Source organism: Bactrocera neohumeralis, unplaced genomic scaffold, assembly GCF_024586455.1.
Source record: "Bactrocera neohumeralis isolate Rockhampton unplaced genomic scaffold, APGP_CSIRO_Bneo_wtdbg2-racon-allhic-juicebox.fasta_v2 cluster11, whole genome shotgun sequence".
Taxonomy (NCBI): Eukaryota; Metazoa; Arthropoda; class Insecta; order Diptera; family Tephritidae; genus Bactrocera; species Bactrocera neohumeralis.
In genome coordinates this window covers 18271575-18290786 of record NW_026089624.1, presented here as the reverse complement: position 1 = coordinate 18290786, position 19212 = coordinate 18271575, and the positions used below count along the sequence as shown (strand labels likewise).

At 35.9% G+C, this 19212-nt stretch overlaps 1 protein-coding gene and 2 long non-coding RNA genes across 4 annotated transcripts in view; all 3 read left to right on the top strand.

Moving 5' to 3' along the window:
• Positions 1 to 19212, top strand: part of LOC126766297 (uncharacterized) — an 82299-nt gene that overhangs the window by 8960 nt on the left and 54127 nt on the right. The gene's annotated exons all lie outside the window — the stretch shown is intronic.
• Positions 375 to 19212, top strand: part of LOC126766110 (calsyntenin-1) — a 69178-nt gene continuing 50340 nt past the window's right edge. The window contains exon 1 of one of the 2 annotated variants that reach the window (XM_050483936.1): positions 375 to 487. Coding sequence is in view for 1 of the 2 variants with exons in the window: in XM_050483937.1 (XP_050339894.1) it covers positions 406 to 487 (82 nt within the window). In the remaining variant the exon portion in view is untranslated. The remainder of the gene's footprint in view (positions 488 to 19212) is intronic. The other variant, XM_050483937.1, reaches the window with a different exon arrangement.
• LOC126766269 (uncharacterized) lies at positions 510 to 3068 on the top strand. The gene is made up of 2 exons (XR_007668799.1): positions 510 to 663; positions 2346 to 3068. It is a non-coding gene; the product is annotated as an uncharacterized LOC126766269 (long non-coding RNA).

Genomic DNA, 19212 nt, shown 5'->3' with positions numbered 1-19212 from the left:
TGGAGGAAGCCATACAAATTGATTCAGACGATAGTAAAAAGGGTGATATATGTTTGTTTTAATAAATAAAATGTATTTCTTAATTGACAGAGCTGATTAATATATGTGATAGAGTGGCCCAAATACCTATAAGGAAAAAGAAACGACAATGGGTTAAAGTAAAGTGAAAGGGAATGAGAAAAAAACCCGAACAGAGTTGCGCAACACAAGTTGCTCGTGTGAAGGTAATGGGCGACAGCAAAAGAGAATCGCCCGAGAATTAGCAACAAAAGTTGCTTCATGTAATAGCGCTCGTAGCGAACAAAGCATGCCGTCCGAGCCGGTCTCTTCGTCTTTCCTCGTCGTGCCTTTGGCAACGAAAAAAACAGTTCGAGCGTCAAAAGTCTTAGTGTGTGCACTCAGTGTATGCTGGGAATCTCTTCTTGGACGTTAGTGTGGATAACGATTTTATTTGCAAACGTCAGAAGAAAAACGGGTTGCAACCAAAGTTAGTTCAATGCGCAGTTAGTTAGCACGCTACTGTTGTATATTTTATTTTTCTTATAAAACAAGAATTTCTTTGTTACATATTTCGTATCGTTTATTAGAGACAGTATGAGCGCTAAAAGCTACCATAAACGTTGTTTTGTGCTGTGCATGTTATATTGAAATATGAAAATTCATGTATGTATTTTTAGGCGACATGAGCGGTTTTATTATGTGTAATTGATCGATTCATAACATCATGTCGTGTGTATCATCAAATAAGTCGTCATCGCCTTTTCTTTTCTATCCATGTGTAAATGTGTATGCATATTACTATGTGTCATTGATCGATCTATAGCACCATGCCGTGTGCAGATGTGTATGCATTTAAGTAAGAAAAGGTAAATAACCACCATTCAAATAAATAAACGGAGTGATAGAAAAGTATAAACCACTTGCATATGTACATATGTATGTGTTATGTAGGTAACATTCATAGTTACGTACTTTTGTATGTATAGACTTGTTTCATTGGGCGTCGAAAAAATCGAAGAGATTTTAGTAACACGCTGAAGGTAATATTCTATGTCTGGCAGCTGCTACAAAATAACCAAAGATACCTATAAAATACAAAATAATAATAAAAAACAGTGTCAAGGAAAAATTCGATAAATATCAACAATGGCGAAAATCATATAGAAGTGGTAAACGAGGAATGCTATGTGCAAAATACTAAGGATTTTAGTGATTAAATTAAAATTTTTCATTTAGTTAACATACAAAAAGTAAAATAACTGATGCTACATTTTACCTAGATGGTTATTCATACATACATCCATGTGTAATAAAATGAGTTTTCTGCTTTTGGGGCTCGATTAAATGTTGGTATGAAAGGCTAAAAAATGTGTCGATGAGTCCCATCATTTAATAGCAATTGTTATTGGTATTTAATAGTGTTTGGTTGTGTTGACGCCGCTGCAACACTTCACAGTGTAAAGAAAATTGAGAAAATTTAAGTTAATTGCAAGTTCGCGGGTTTGGTTATAATAACTTTAATTGCCAAATGTATTCTAAACAACTATCTAATGGAAATGGGAAACACTATGTAAAATTTAGAATTATTAAAGTGTCAGTTATTCTACTTAAAATCGTTTTCTTATTTCTAATTCTTGAATATATAGAATAGTTTACCACACACGCGAATATGAATATATAGTATGTATGAATATATAATACATGGTACATGATGTATTTCTTGCTGTTGTTGTAGCGACAGAAAACATTCCTAATGAAGAATGCTTTCCGTCATAAACGTCGAAAACTCGAATGTCTAATGCTATGAAGGATCTTAAATAAATGACATGTTTTATTAATAAATATAATAATAACTAGGGTTGCAAATAAAGCATTAAAAAATAATTCGCGTAAATTTTAGAATAGCATCCCCGGATTTCGGGGTTAAAATGGGTATGTACGGATAAAGGAGGTCCTCCAGATCAAGAATATATATACATAGCGTTGCCGCTGACTTATGGTTTTTGAGATATTTGCATTTAAATTTCAAAAATTCAACTATTTAAAATGTGTGTTCTTCCCATTTATACTGAATTTTAATGTTATATTTTTAACTTCTATATCTACTAACACTTCACTAAATCATTTCTAACCATTTATTTTATATTAAATAGTGCAAAAATAACTTTTATTCAACATTTAACTTTTGTTCATTTATTTTTGATCGCACAATAACAAAAGGGTTGCATTCTAACTAATAACACTGGTAAACACTGTTTTTGTCACATAAACTTTGTTATGATTTTTATTTATGTTGGTGTACCCTCATTAAAAATATATAACAGTTTTGTTTCTATCACTTCCAGTTTTCTTGTGATAGCTACATATTCATTTCTGACCTCATATACGTTTCTTTGTTTACATAACTACATTTAGTCGACTGTGTAACTATTGTATTTGCTAAATTACATAAAATAAATTAATTTTGTCATTTGCTATACCAATGATTTGGACGGAACCAAAGGATCATGTAAGTGATTGTTATTTTTATTTAACTCAAACAAAAGGTATTATTACCAAATCCAAACACACTATCCAGTACCCAAACTTGTCTTCGGCCAAGAGACCCATCCTACATAGTGCCGAACTGCCTCTGCCGATGCCTTCAAACCGATCAAAAAGTGAGAATTCTAGTCCGGAATTTGTTTTCAGTCAGCATAATAAGGTAGCTGAAGATAGTGACTCAAGTTATGAACCGTCAACTTCAAAAGAACCGCACTTATTGACACATCGTGATTTAAACGATTTAGTACGTTATTTAAATCTATCTAAAAAACAGGCTGAGCTTTTATGGTCTACATTAAACGACTGGAATTTACTTTCTCGTGGTACAAAGATTTCTTATTTTATCAAGGGAAATGGAGTCCAGGCATGCTAGCAGACTATTGTTGGAGACTTAAAAGGGACCTACCGAAAGCCAAATATTCAAGAAAATCATAAGTATCTATTAGATATTAGGAAATAATTCTGTAAGTGTGGCTGAATTTTGTACTTTTTACGAAAATATATGTTTTGATGTCACAAGAAAACATGATGTGTACATTTTTTTTCATTGATATGTTATTATTTGGTGGCCCTAGTATATTCAAAATTTGATATAAATTTTCATGACAAAAAAAATTACAAATTTGTTGACCAGTGTAATCAGTGTTACCTTACGTTCATATTTTACAGAAGAACCAAAGGAAATAAAAAAACAAATAATACCCCAATGACAGGAAATATATAACACATTAGTTTTCCGCATAGAATGCCTTTCTGCATTGGCGGCCTTCGGCCGCGCTTCAAAAAAATAACCCTTGGTCGGACCAACACCTAGGCGTGCTCAGTTTTTTTGCATTGAACTCCTTTTTGCCAGATCCAACACCGGGATTTATCAAGATATTGAGAATTTTGAAAGATTTTACATTACACATCACACGATAATGAATTTTGTTATGACGTCATAATCTTTCTTTTATCTTATTTTTATTCCATTACAAAATATGGTAACACTAATTTTTTGCTTGTTTACAACCACTTTCTTATTTTACGAATAAATGGATTTTAACTAAAGTTTTTTATGGAATTAAAGTTATTTTTGCACTATTTATTATAAAATAAATGATTAGAAACGAATTAGTGTAGTGTTAGTGGATATAACAGTATAAACTATAAGTGTAAAATGCATTAAAATCGGAGAAAGACGCATTTTAAATAGTTGATTTTTTAACTTTAAATGCCAATATCTCAAAAACCATAAGTCAGCGGCAACTAAATGTATATATATTCTTAATCTGGAGGACCTCCTCTATCCGTTCATACCCATTTTAACCCCGAAATCTGGGGATGCTATTTTAAATCGCAGTCAATAATTCGAATAACATTTGAACTAAATTTTTTTTAATAAAACGGTATGATAAAAAATTAAGGAATTAAAAAAATTTGATCCCAATTGCGGGATTAAAAAATAAAGTAGAACCGAGGGTAAATTTTCGAATAGCATTCCCCGATTTCGGGTTTGATATAGATATGTACGGATAGAGGATGTCCTTCAGATTAAGAGTATATATGTATATATATATAGTATTCTTTTTCTTCACACAATAACAGAAGTGTGGCAATCGAATAAATAATCTTAAAAAAAGCAAACCTGGCCCATCGAACACTGAAATATTTTACGTTATTTATTACACTGTAATGAATTTTGTATTGACGGTATCGGTAATCTTTATACTCTTGCAACCTGTTGCTACACAGTATAATACTTTTGTTCACCTAGAAGTTGTAGGTATCACTTAAACCAAGCGAGATAGCCCTAAATTTATAAAGTGCCATAACGAAGCATTTAATTAAGGTATAGTACTTTAATTTCACACAGAGAATTGAATTTTGAAAAAGTGGGTGTGGCCCCGCCCTCTTTTAACATTAATGTAGATATCCCCTAAACCACTAAAACTACAACAACCAACCGACGACATGACCTAGCCAGCGTAGCCGTTGTCACTTGGTTCGCTGAACTATGCCAATGTCATGGTATATCTCATAAATCTCATCGTTCCTACGAATGCGATATTCGCCGTGGCCAACGCGCAAAGGACCATAAATCTTTCGTAGAACCTTTGTCTCGAAAACTCGCAACGTCGACTCACCAGATGTTGTCATCGTCCATGCCTCTGCACCATGTAGCAGGACGGGAATTGTGAGTGACTTATAGAGTTTGGTCTTTGTTCGTCGAGAGAGGACTTTAGCTCTCAATTGCCTACTCAGTCCGAAGTAACACCTATTGGCACGAGCTACTCTGCGTTGGATTTCGAGGCTGACGTTGTTGTGGCTGTTAATACTGGTTCCAAGAAAGACAAAATTATCTACGTCTTCGATCTTATAAACAATCTTATCTTAATCAGGCATATGGCTATTTTCCTATTTAAATATAATAAACAACTAAGTTATAATAAATAATAATATTACGTAATAAAATAATAAAGGAGTACTACGCAAGAGTACTTCAGTGCGATGTTGAGGAGACTTATCCCACGGTAGTTGGCGCAGATTGTGGGGTCTCCGTTTTTGAAGATTGGTAGGGCATACCTAAATTCGAATCGTTAGGCATACTTTCGTCCGACCATATTCTGCAAAGAAGCTGACACATGCTCCTTATCAGTTCTTCGTCGCCATTGTTCGGCCAGCAATCCATCGGCCCCCGTCGCTTTGTTTTTCTTCAGGCGGGTAATTGCTATTCGAACTTCTTCTGGTCAGGCAATAGAACGTCTGTTCCATCGTCATCGATTCGAGAATCGCAGGACTCCAAGTCGAGTAGAAAATCGTGGCTGTCTTTTCTAATTGCAGCTTCACCACGTCGAACCTTGTGTTTGTTGATGAGCGGTTTTTGCTGCACAGAGGTGTGGGAGTATCTTGGCTGCAACAAGATAGTGGTCCGAGTCGATGTTGGGACCTCGGAGCACACTCACGTCTAAAACAGTAAAGACGTGTCGTTCGCCTATCACAACGTGATCCATCATTATACATATGTAGTATATGGGATTTGGGAGTATTATCGACCAAATTTTATCTTGTTTTCCCAATACTACATACTATTAATACGCCATATACTAATAAAATGTGCCTTGGTATTCCTTAAGGTACTTAACATGCCATCACCAATCATATGGAATAACGTCACCTGGATGTTATATGGGTTAAGTTTTGGCCAATTTGTATCCATTTTAGTTTCCTGTAATCGCTAAAATAGTGTCTCCCTTTTTCGTTGACATAACTTCCATGTTGGCCGATATACAAATGCGCTATAAAGTCACCTGGAGGTTCTAAAATCCTTGTATTTGGTCTATGGGAGCTAGGGAAATTATTGATCCGATTCAACCCATTTTCAGGAAAAGATTATCTTTGAATTTTATTTATAACTAGCTGTTACCCTGTGTTTTTCGCTACACCTCAATCGATTAAAACTCTTAAGGGTTTTTACTTTATGTTTTATTTATTGTTGTAACACTGTTACTTATTTATAAAACATATTGGTATACAACATTTTTGGTTTTTCTACCTGGCGCGTAAATGAATAGGCACCTTGGTATTCCCACTCTCGAGCATGCGACGAACAATTGGCCGTGAGAGAAGCATGGTTCTTCCAAATTGACGCCGCACACTTGAAACGTTTGCCCTTGCGATTTGTTGATGGTCATCGCAAAGCCAAGACGTACTGGGAACTGCAAGCGCTTAAATTCAAACGGCATGTCCGTTGGAATCACAGGAATGCGTGGTAAGAGTACAACTTCACCTGCTGCCTTGCCATTTAGTATTGTTGCTTCAATCAAATTTGGCCACATTTTTTTGACTGAAAGTCTTGTGCCATTACACAAAGTCGGTGGCTTCAGATTTCGTAGAAGTATAATGGGTAAACCGACTTTCAGGACCAAACGATGCGGTGGCAGACCGGGGGGATCCAAAGAATTCAAGAATTCAGTTGGATAATTGACTACTTCATTTTGATTCAAAACGCTATCAATAGATGTATATGTTGTAGCTTCTCCTGTCAGTTTTTCTTGAATGGCAAAATTGATTTCGTTGACGTGTACATTTTTCGGTGCCAATATTGCGCGTTCAATTAAATAATCGTGGCGTTGATAGTGTTGAACAATATTCGGAAATAATTCCAATCAATCAATTCTTCTTTCGATTGTAAAAGTGTACAAAAGTTGTTCGGCAATGTGATCAAACCGGTATCATCGATTGGTATTTTGCCTTCGCCAATGTCCAACAACTGCTTCGAAAACGCCGCTGCGGATCGATCATTTTGCAATTGGACTCGCATGTTGATGGTAAGAGTCAGCCTTTGAACATGTCTCCACAAAACTGACGATTTTAAACATGCGTTTATTTCGTCGGCAGGAGTTGATCGAGGAATGACTGGCAAAGTTTGCCGAAAATCGCCGGATAATAAGACTAATGCTCCGCCAAAAAGTTGTTGCTTTTTTCGTAAATCTTGCATTGTTCTATTGAATGCTTCTAATGACTTTTTGTTAGCCATTGGGCACTCATCCCATAGAACTATTCCAGCTCCTCGCAAAACTTTTGCCATTGTTGAATTCCTCGATATGTAGCCGTTGGTGTTTCAACGACTTGGATGTTCAACGGTAATTTCAACGCAGAATGTGCTGTTCGGCCGCCATCAAGTAGAGTAGCAGCGATGTCTGACGAAGCAATTGCCAGCGCAATTTCTGCTGTGACCGTATAGTAAGTAGCAAGAATCAAAGAGATCAGAAACGTTTCCCTGTACCACCGGGCGCATCCCGAAAGTAGAATCCACCGGCGTTATTGTCAACCGCTCGTATAATCTTATCATAAGCATTTTTCTGCTGAATATTCAATTTGGTAATGTTAGCTTGTATGAAAGCACGCAATTCATTGCAATCGTATTGTTGTTCACGTTGAAGCTCATGGTCAAGCATATCAATCGCTAAACGATTGGGCGCAGTTATGCCAAGTTGCGCTAATGCCTTATTCGCAACTGTAAGGCACAGATCTTCAACCAATATCAAAGCATCATTATACATTAGTAATGCATATAGCAAGTCTGCGTCCGATGCTCGATTACGCGCCAAAATTAATAAGTCCTCGGTCATGCAGTCTTTGTACTTATTCCACAGTTCTTGCGGATTTCACGGAAGGCATGTAGATATTATTATGGCGAATAGTACGCGTATTTGTTTTGGATGAGATGTGAGTGATACGTCATGAAGTGCGGTGTCCCAATGCATATCATCTTCTAACAAATGCAATCGCTGACATGCTTCACGATACGTCGCACACAACTGACCGTCAACAGTTTTCAAACCATCAAATGATCTTGGTCCGCGCACGTTGACTAATAGCAGACGCAAATAGAAACATTCGGCGTTGTTCGGATGGATGGTGAAAATGCGTCTTATGGCATCGGTATTACGGACATTTGGATAACCGTCAACACGCTCCCCTTGCTTTCGTCGTTGAAATGTTTTCGATGATGGATTCCAATTGAAATATTGTGGTATTTCGGAATATAGCAATGTTCTTGCAAATTCATCGTTTTCACACAACTCGAAAAAGGTATTAGTGTTGTCCCCGGTGGTCGTGCTAGAGTATACATATTTGAAGTACATAAATAAAAATGGAAAAATTAACCTAAAACTACATCTTAAACTATGTATTTTACCCTCATACGCATATGCAATAAGACCCACCAACAGTGTATTTGCAAACCGCATGAAAGCACTTACGAAACAATAACAATACTCACTTGCTTTGTGTGTGTTGCACGGTCAGCAGAAAAACATAAAATCGGTTCGAATAAATGTAGGAAATCGATGGAATTAAATCTGGAAAAAAACACACAATGTTGAAACACTTTTTTTTTACACACACCGCGCATTTTCAACGACAATCGAACCGCATGGCATCACATACGAAACAATAACAATACTCACTTGCTTTGTGTTGTACGCAGAATGTTAATCACGTTGACATCTGAGAAAAATACACACAATGTTGAAACATTTTTTTTGATGCACTCAGTGCAGCGGAACACTTACGTTCTGTATGTCTTGTCTGCTTGACAGTCATTCATAGAAAGAACAAATGACAGGCAAAAACGATCAACATGCGATGTCAATGTTTTTTATTAATTGTAAACATCCGCCACTTGTTTCTGTTTATTAGTAAAAGGCATTTGACAGGACTGCCAATCTTGCGGCAAAACATTATTTCATGAGAATTTGTATAGGCGGGATGTAACATTTTTTTTTTTTTTTTTTTTGCAAAACGTGCAATGATACACATTAAATTTCTTATGTGCACCCTCCAAACAGACTCCAATCACCCCTGAACATTTCATTGAAATCGGGCAAGCCGTCTAGGAGGAGTATGCGAACAGGAAGTTTTGCCACTTAATTTTTATATATAGATGGGTTGTCAAAAAAGTCTTGCGGTATTTTTATTGAATTTTTTTTTATTGAAATTGAAATGAATTTTTGATGACTCATGCCCAGCTCTTGACCGATGCTACAGCTGCTACTATGCCGGTCTCTTTCGACCAATTCAGCGATTTTATCGCAATTTTCGACGACAGGCCTTCCGGAGCGTGGCGCATCTTCGACCACCTCTGCACCAGAACGAAAACGTTGAAACCATCGTTGTGCGGTGGAAATGGAAACTGTATCGGGTCCATAAACTGCACAAATTTTATTGGCGGCTTGAGATGCATTTTTGCCTTTATCGTAGTAGTACTGTAAAATATGCCGTATTTTCTCTTTATTTTACTACATGTTTGCGACGCTATAACTCACGAACGACTTAAAAGAAACGACATTTAATCAAACACGTGTTAGCGCGTGAAATGAGCTTTCTAGAAAGATATAGCATGACCCGATGCGACGAATAAAACTAGAACTACGTGCTTTCAGCGCCAACTAGCGAAAATACCGCAAGACTTTTTTGACAACCTATTATCACATTACCGTTTGTGATAAAAAGTCAATTATAAGTACTGGGTTCCAAATATTCGTTACCTAGGAACTTAAACAGTTTTTGCATGATTTGGACAATTTTGGTTAAATCGAAGCATACCCTAAAGGCATTATTGGTACAAAGTTTATTCCCGTTAAATTAATTGCTTCTTGATTCGTACACTGGAAAAGAAAGAATCTGATAAAATTTAAGATTGTGTTATAAGGAAGTTAGGCGTAGTTTCAGTCCGATTTCGCCCATTTTTGCACTGTTACATAGAAATGAGAAAATAATGTTGTGTATTTGGTTCGGTAGACGGTTTGGCCATTCGCCCATTTTCGCACTGTTACATAGAAATGAGAAAATAATGTTGTGTATTTGGTTCGGTAGACGGTTTGGCGTGTCCCGAGATAGGTGGTTTCACCTTTAAGGGGGCGGTGCCCCTGCCATCGTTCCGTTTTTACCTAGCTCCTATTAAGCCTTCTCATACCAACACAGGTTTAAAATTGTATGACTCCTATCGAACTTTTAAAAGTTTTAAACAGTACCGCTAAATGGGGATTGGACGGAGTTATCTTCCGATTTCATCAATTTTTACCGTGTCGGTAGGGGTGGTTAATGCATTTTTCCTGCGCGAATCGAGAGTGATTAGTCTTTGCTGGTGAGCCTTGTGTGAAAGCGCGTCAAATGAAAGTATAATTTTAGTTTTGGTTAATTTCTTCCAAGGTAAAATTGAATTTTACTACAGATTTAATAAATTTGTATTTATTAAGGGAATTTCTGTTATGGTGAACCTTTGTTTGTTCTTTTCTTAGTAAAAAATACGAAAAACTGAAGAGAAACGGATCTTAATTGTAGGAAATGGGAAGAGGGGTGAAACGTATCAAAAAATATATGAACAATATTCCATTTCGATCGGAGAGGCAAAAAAGACTTTTGAATACTTTAAGAGAAAGAAGACATGCAAGGCTCAATACGGCGGAGGTCCAAAATTTCTATACACGCTGAGCGACTTGTACGATGTAAGGCTCCTGAAAACCCTGAAATTTTATCGCGTTAGTTGATCGAAATTTTCGGTATGGATGTTTCCATTAATAAACAACAGTAAATTAAAAACTACGTCGAAAAAACTATGTTTTCCATTTGAGTAGGAGAAAAGGGACTAGAGTTTGCGGGACAATATCTAAATAAGCCAATCACATTTTGAGATAAAGTAATTTGGTCAGATGAATTTAAATTCGAGCTAAGGAGTTAAAGAACACATAAGCGAGTGTCGTGTAAACCTTCTGATCGCTTAAAACCATGCTGAATACAATCAAGTATGGAGGATGTTCTCTCATGGTTTGGGGTTGTTTCTCAAAATTTGGTGTACGTAATGTAGTTAAAATCGATGGACGAATGACGGGTGCTTCATATGTTAACATTCTTCAAAATTTGAAAATAGATGCGAAAAAAGTGAACTTGAGGTCGTTGATCTTTCATAATATAACGACCCCCAGCGCACATCTCGCCTGGCTACTCGCTTTTTTTTTTGAAGAATTTAATCGAAAAACTTGACTGGCCCGCTCAGTCACCGGATTTAAATCCAATTCAGCATTTGTGGTTAATTTTTGATTCCAAAATACCGAAAAGCAGCAGTACAAACTTGAAATAATTTTTCTTAAAGACGAAGCGTCAATTTGACATTATTCCAATGAAAATATTAGAAAATTTAGTTCGAGGCATTCAAAACGTCTTCGTTCAGTAATTCAGAATAAAGAAGGCAATATCAATTACTAAATTTACTTTTAAACCAAACGTTTTGTATTTTTTCAAAATTTATACTTTCATTTGACCACTTTTATATTTTAAATTTATACTTTCATTTGATGCCTAGTGTATATTAAACCAACCAAATAAAAGTTAATTTTTGAAAAAATAAGATGCATTCAATAAACAGCGTCAAAATTCGAGAACATATGTTATATCTTTATTAAATTCTTTCATTGGTGTTTTCTCTATAATTTTCTAGTTAACAACATCATTTTAAGGATCAGCAGTTTTCTCCCAGAATGGAGCGATTCAGTCAACCATGATACCTGTCTTCTTTTACTTTTAGATCTGAGGGAAACAGCTCCGCAAATTGAGAAATATAATAATATAATATAAATCCTCCGTTGAAACACCTATGTGTGTTCATCAGTGCATGCAATGGAAATAAGCGCGAATCCGCGCGGAGGTGGAGCGGAACAAAAAATATTAGTTTAAAAAAAACGTGAAAAAAAACAAATTACAACTTTGCTGACAAATATACATACATACGAACTCGCATACATATTAGCGCTGAATTGTGTGTATCGTGCCGAAGTTGACAAAATTTATTTAAATCATCATCTGGCGACAATGTCCGCTTCTTCTTCTTTGCTGTCGTGGAAACCGCTTACGCGGTTATAGCCGAGTTAACAACAGCGCGCCAGTCATTTCTTCTTTTCGCAAGGTGGCGCTAATTGGAGATTCCAAACGAAGCCAGGTTCTTCTCCACCTGGTGCTTCCAACGGAGTGGAGGTCTTCCTCTACAATACCAAACCAAAGACATTTTAACGTTCGTTGATTCCCTTTATATAGTGATGTAGTTCGTTGAGTTTCCTTACTGAGTGCTGAATTTTCCCTTCTGGCGTGGTATAATTTTATTTTCTAACTTACGCCTTTTCAATGTTTCTTAGTAATAAATTAAATTTTAGAGCAGCTAACATTTTCGCCTTCTCTATTCATTAACATTCTCTGATTCTGGTTTATTAGTTCTCCTATACTTGCGTATTGTTCTGTGGGACCAATTAAAAACATTTGCGTCTTTTTTTGGTAAACCGAAAAAGTCAGTTCATAATATGAATACCATCTTTGATCAAGACTGATGATTCCTCACCAGAGATCATTCGTTTAAATATGAGTGGAATCGTTGCTTTTACATTGTATATGATATTTTTATTAATTCAGAACCTCTATCTTTTTGAGAAATATAGGATCAAATGAATAGTTTTATTTATTATCTTACACAACATTTGCAATAATTTATTGCTTCTGTAAGTGATTTACAATAAACAATAAAGAATAATACGTGTATAATACAACTTCACAACATATTCACAAATATCTTTTATACCATAGCAAATGTATATAAAATGAACTTTATCTATTTTAAAATTGCCTGGCAAAACATATTTTTTTTGTTTTTTATTGTAAAATCTTTCTATTGTCTTTGAAAATATAAAAAAATATGGCTTAAAACCTTAAGGCAATCTGCGTCTAGACTATGTAATCACTAAATATGATTATGAGAGCAATTCATTATTTCGATTAAGATCAATTCATATAGGCTTAGAAGTTGCATTCAACGTATGTCAAAAAATAATAAATTAGTATTGACGTTGAATATACGAAAAATTAAATTTAAAATTACAGTCATGTTGAATCTAGACTGACGTTATTTGTTAATACAGATATCTTGAAAAAATTTGTATTTATTGAGTAATCTATTATAAAGATTGCTCAAATTAATTGAAGTTGAAAATCAAGGGCAAGAAATGCACCTTCCATGTTTCAAAAATACATGTATTTCGTAAACATTGTTTAATTTACCATGACGACATACACAATTGTTATTTCCACATTTCGTACATTTAAATTCATTACAACTTATATTTAAATGATTGTCTGAAGCAAATTTAATTTACAATTAGACAAATACGAATTCCTGAAAAAGGAAGCAAATGGTCAAGCATATTGTAACTCCCAATGAAATCAAACCAAATCCTCTCAAAGTTAAAACTTTGTTTTCCTATCCAATTTGCAACTGGCTGACGTTGTTTTTGGGGTTAATAATGGTTTCAAGTTATTATCTACGACTTCGAAGTTATGACTGTCGTGCTGTAAACACAAAGAAGGCGACTCTGTCAAGTATTAAAATACATAAGCTCTTATGTACACATTTACTTAGACAGTTGCATAACTACCCGAAAGAAGGCTCTCAGTTGTCGCTCTCGCTAAATTAAAAATATTTCTAATTTTCCGACTACCGTAGAGAGGAGTAGTAATGCCACTAATATATAAAATGTAAAATTATTCAAAACTCTAACAAACCTGGCGTTATTTTACAAAGAGAAGCTTAAAATAGATCTGCTATATCATTTGTAATAACAACTGATAATTTAAAACAAATAAATTTACCTATTTACTTATTTTTGGCATACAAATTTTCACTTTGAATAAAATGTTAAAATTTGAATGAAGTGAAAGGTATTAGTATGGCAATAACAAAATTGTGACATACAAAATGGACAGCTGTGTTTTTGTGTACATGCCGGCTATTGTTATATCACTGCCTTCTTACATATATTCATGTAGCAGGCTTCACTACGCCATTTGCAGTTCACTGTCGAGCCACGATGACATGAGATATTCCGTCATGCCCTACTTCACTACCAGACCCACTTATTTCGCTTCTTCGTCCAATCTGGAGAAAGAAGAACTAACGGCGCTGTTGCTATGGACAAGGATATTGATTTAATCGGCGTACGCTAGCAATTGTACTGTAGCAGATTGTACCTATTCTATTCACCTCTGCAGCTCGAATTGCTACAATTTGCTTCGTTCTAACCGTTGAAAGCAAAGGTGAAGAGTTATAGCAGAAACAGTGGAGAACGTAGAATCGTGGCCCGTGTCAGCTGATACGACCTATCTTATGGGCGCGCAATGTAAGTGAACAGTGAACAGTGAAAAACGCGACCCCCTTCTCTCTTTGACGTAGGATGAGAATTCACGGCTTTTGGATTTTTGCCGTAGAAACGTGTCAGCTGATTGCTCTCTCACAACGCAGGGTTGCCAATATCGATACACTGTAGTAATTATCAACTTTTACAATTCAATATGTTTCAATATCTTTGAAATTTTCTTAAAATAACTCAAAATCAGAGTCGAATGCTATTATTTATAAAAATATAAACTATTTTTAATAGTTTGTTTTCAGTTTTGATATTTTATATTACAAAAATTGTAATTGAAAACATAGATGTGTACAAAACTATATATGCGGATTGAGCAGTGGCAGCATTTTTCAAATGAAAACAAACAAAGATGGCTGATTTCTGCGTTTTTACCACGGCTTCAACTTTTGACACATTTTGCTCGCTAAGGAAGGAAGGGAGTGGCGTTTTTGAATGTTTCTGCTATTATGGAAGGCATACACGCACCAATAATTGTAAGAATTTCATCGAATTGTACAACTGATTGTTACGTATATGGGGCAGTTGTATGGGTTGTACCAACTGATAGGATGAAAATCAAAATTTTTTGATATTTGGTCAAGTTGGTTGTGTTAGTTGGGTCGTGTTTGGGTTGGTCGTGCGATTTCAAACGATTTCGCCATTTTATTTCGGCTGTCGAAGAGAGCGCGTCATAAGTATATAATAAGTAAAGCAACAACTTCCGAACTCATGTTTAAGCAACGAAGTGAATATCCAAAATGAAGTTGACCTCAAAATTGTGTTAAAAGTTGTGTCGTATGTAGCGACAAGGGCAATTTCTAGCCCAACTCAATCAACCAACTAATTGTTGCGTGTATGCCTTCCATTAGGACATTGTTTGCGCGGGACAAAGAGAAGCAAGTTTCCGCGTACGTGCATTAATGAATGTATGTGTGATTGTTATGTTTACATATGCAAACGTGTAAATAACTGAACATTCTATAAATCTAAACATATCAACATATTTTCCTGAAATTGTTGAATTATCCTAGTAAATAAAATATGCTATTAAAGCAGTGGTCGGCATTTCTTAGCACAATTGTGCAAACTAACTTCACACGTACGCTTACGCTCTGTCGTTCAGTCGTTGTCGAGCCAGCAACGAATTAACATCATGCAAGACTATAGCGCAAAACCAAATATGCCCTGCGAGAAATATTTTATGATTCTAAATGCCTTTGGTGCCTGCAATGCCTTTTATGTTCCAAGTCTTTTAAAGATAATAGGGAATATATCCTTAAAAGACATTTTGCTAATTTTCATTATACTAATAATTATTTATAAAATTTGCTTAAATTTAATTACAATTTCCCACTGGGCTACTTTTTTTTCGTGCTCACCAATACAGTGACAGATCCTCTCATGCCGACCACTGTATTAAAGCAAGTCAATTGAGAACTGCTAAAATTCCAGTTAATAAAATAAAAGATAAAAATTGAGTTTCGTGAGTTTCAGGATTCGAATGTAAATTCTTATGTTCGCATTGACCCAAGTCACCTCGAAAAGGGAACGCGACCGCTTTGGCCACTGTAAAAGTTTATGACAGGAATAAAGGGATGTTAAACTTATTCCAGTGTGAGAGCGCCTCAAAATTAGCGTTTTTTATAACATTTTCCATTATGGGCAGATTGAACAAAATAACAATTTTTGGGCATTTATCAACCCAATACCCAAAATTTAGTACGAATAAATTTTACTAAATAGTGGTTATTTATTGTATGGAGAAACTATTTAAATCTTTTTAAAGAATATTATAACAACTGACTTTTGTACTTTCAATACCCAATAAAAGGATTTAAGCTTGTTAGCTCTCAATCATTAAATGTTTTTAATCATTTTCCATTGAAAATAAAACTATGATGCTTCAAATTACAAAACGTTTCATCAAATATCTTTAAATTTATTTAATTTTCATTGTTTTACATTTTTTATAAGTGGTCTTGAACGATGCAACAAATCCCTCCTTTTACACATTCTTTTGGTAAGATTTCAATCTGGCCATCGCTCGTTTCCAATTGATAAACGTCAAAACCTACTGAACTCGATTAGCTGTCAAAGTTCAGTAGGTTTTGACGTTTAGCAATTGTATGTATTGCCTGTGAAAACTCTATATATACAATATATGGCATACAAATTTGTGCGCTAACTATTGAATGCAATGAACTATGAACTAGCAGTCTGACAGATCAGTTTTTATTCCTATGAAAATTTTGAAGAGGCAACACATTTACATACATATGTATATATGTATATAACAACGGATGTTTCATTTCGGTTATTTTAAATTTAATAGCGCGAGTATTAAAACGGTTGTGTAAAATTATAAAAATAAACTACGAATAAATAAATAAGTTCATTTACAAAATAATTTAAAATATTTTTCTAAACAATTAGTATTTGGTTTAATATTGCTAATTTTCAGAAAAATTACATATATGTATATCGCAGGGTCACAGCAGGGCGGACTGTTGATGAAATGGCCCATCTTATTTTGCGTATTTTGTTTTCGTATTCCTGAATACACCTTAAATGAGTACATACATATATGAATTTAAATAGGTTAGTTTCAAATTATAACTCAAATATAAATTATATTATATTGCATTTAATATACCTTTTTTAAGTGGTAGTCATTATGCAAAAATTGTTAAAATCCTGTCCTTCCTGCCATAAAATATCTCTCTCCTGTAAATTCCAGATATGGATTTACTTAGTATTTTGGTCTGCTGTTTTTGTTTTTTTTATGAATTTCATAAAGCTTTTTGAAATTTTTAATTGCTTCTATAGCTCGTATTTGTCTGTTCGACGCCATTTCGCAAATGATCATGTTATGATAACAAATGCCCACATACAGATTTCGGCAAAGGCAAAAGATTTGAGAGTTACTATGCCATAAACTTTTGCCTGTCGAGATGCCTCAGAAAAAGTTTATTGCTAACGCAACGTACATATGTACATACATATGATGTACATGACTTAAAAAAAAATTGTTTATTGTTAATTTTAGTACAAACTCTGGTGTTTTTACCAGAAGTCCTCCTTTTTTATTAAAAAAAAAGTTCATGATTATAATTTTTGTCGTGTTGTCATAGGTATTTGCATCGATAATACAACTCTACAAACATCTTAGAAAATTTTGATGCTTTCAACTGCACAGATTGCGACCCTATTCAGGAATATGTAGGATTGTTAGAAATAAAAATTTAGTTTTAGAGTCATGATTAGGGTTGTGCGCACCGTTTTCGGAGGGTCCTTACCGAAAATAAGCGAACTGTTTTAAGGTTTTACTAAAAATCAAACATAGAGATCTCTAGAATTACAGTCTACAAAATGATGTGCTTTACTCAATGGAAATTTAGGTTTCGTTTCAAAAGTAACTTATATCTACTACGCATAAACAATGCGGGCGCCAAATGCCCAAGTATTGGCACAATCTACCATGAGTTGAAAAATTTATATTATATGATATTTTTATTATTTTAGGAGGATGGAGTCATATGTAGAAGTTCACGCAAGTGAGGAAAGTTCTCTGATCGCCATTCACTTGGGAGTGGCCAGTAACGATTCTTTTACATATGACTCAAGCAGCTCACTACTTCCGATCTTTGACCAAGTATCCTCTGGGTAGCCTAAGAACATCCGTTTGAAGGCGAGCTAAAGTTGTGCGCTGGGTTTGCGCTGGGTTTGGGATCCGCCACGTAAAAAATGCTACCAATGAAAATTAGCAATCAGCCTCGGATGAGAGACCCCCTTTTGATGATGACCATGGCAAACGAAATAAGGACTACGAATTGAGGGCATGCACCTGGAATGTCCGGTCCCTTAATTGGGAAGGTGCCGCTGCCCAGCTGGTTGATGTCCTCGTAAAAATAAAGGTTGATATCACCGCCGTCCAAGAAATGCGATGGACGGGACAAGGACAGAGACGAGAAGGTCCTTGTGACATTTACTACAGTGGCCATATAAAGGAGCGCAAGTTTGGTGTTGGAATCGTGGTGGGAGAGAGACTCCGTCGCCGAGTACTATCATTCACTCCGGTGAATGAACGTCTAGCCACAATCCGCACCAAAGCGAGGTTCTTCAACATATCGCTGATTTGCGCCCACGCCCCGACGAAAGAGACGGACGATGTGACCAAAGATGCCTTTTATGAGTGCTTGGAGCGCGCTTATGAGGGCTGCCCCCGCCACGATGTCAAAATTGTGCTTGGCGACTTTAACGCCAGGGTGGGCAAAGAAGGTATATTTGGCACTACGGTCGGTAAATTTAGCCTCCACGAGGAAATATCCCCAAATGGGTTGAGGCTGATCGACTTCGCCGGGGCCCGAAATATGGTTATCTGTAGTACTAGATTCCAGCATAAGAAGATACATCAAGCTACCTGGCTGTCTCCGGATCGAAAAACTGCCAACCAGATCGATCATGTTGTGATAGACCGAAGACACGTTTCCAGTGTTTTAGATGTGCGTACGCTCCGAGGTCCTAACATGGACTCGGACCACTATCTTGTTGCAGCTAAGATTCGCACCCGCCTCTGTGCAGCAAAAAACGCGCGCCACCAAACACAAGGAAGGTTCGACGTCGAGAAGCTGCAATCACAACAGACAGCCGAACGATTTTCTACTCGGCTTGCACTCCTGCTCTCTGAGAACACTCGTCAACAACTCGGTATAAGGGAACTGTGGGACGGAATTTCAAACTCCTTACGTACAGCTGCAACCGAAACCATTGGTTTTCGGAAAGTGCAAAAGAACAGCTGGTACCACTACACGTGCGGGATGGGATAGATACCGAGATTTGAATAGGGAAGCGAGACGCATTTGCAGACAGAAGAAGAAAGAGGCCGAAATGCGTGAGTACGAAGAGCTTGATAAGCTGGCCGAAAGGGGTAATGCTCGAAAACTCTACGAAAAAATAC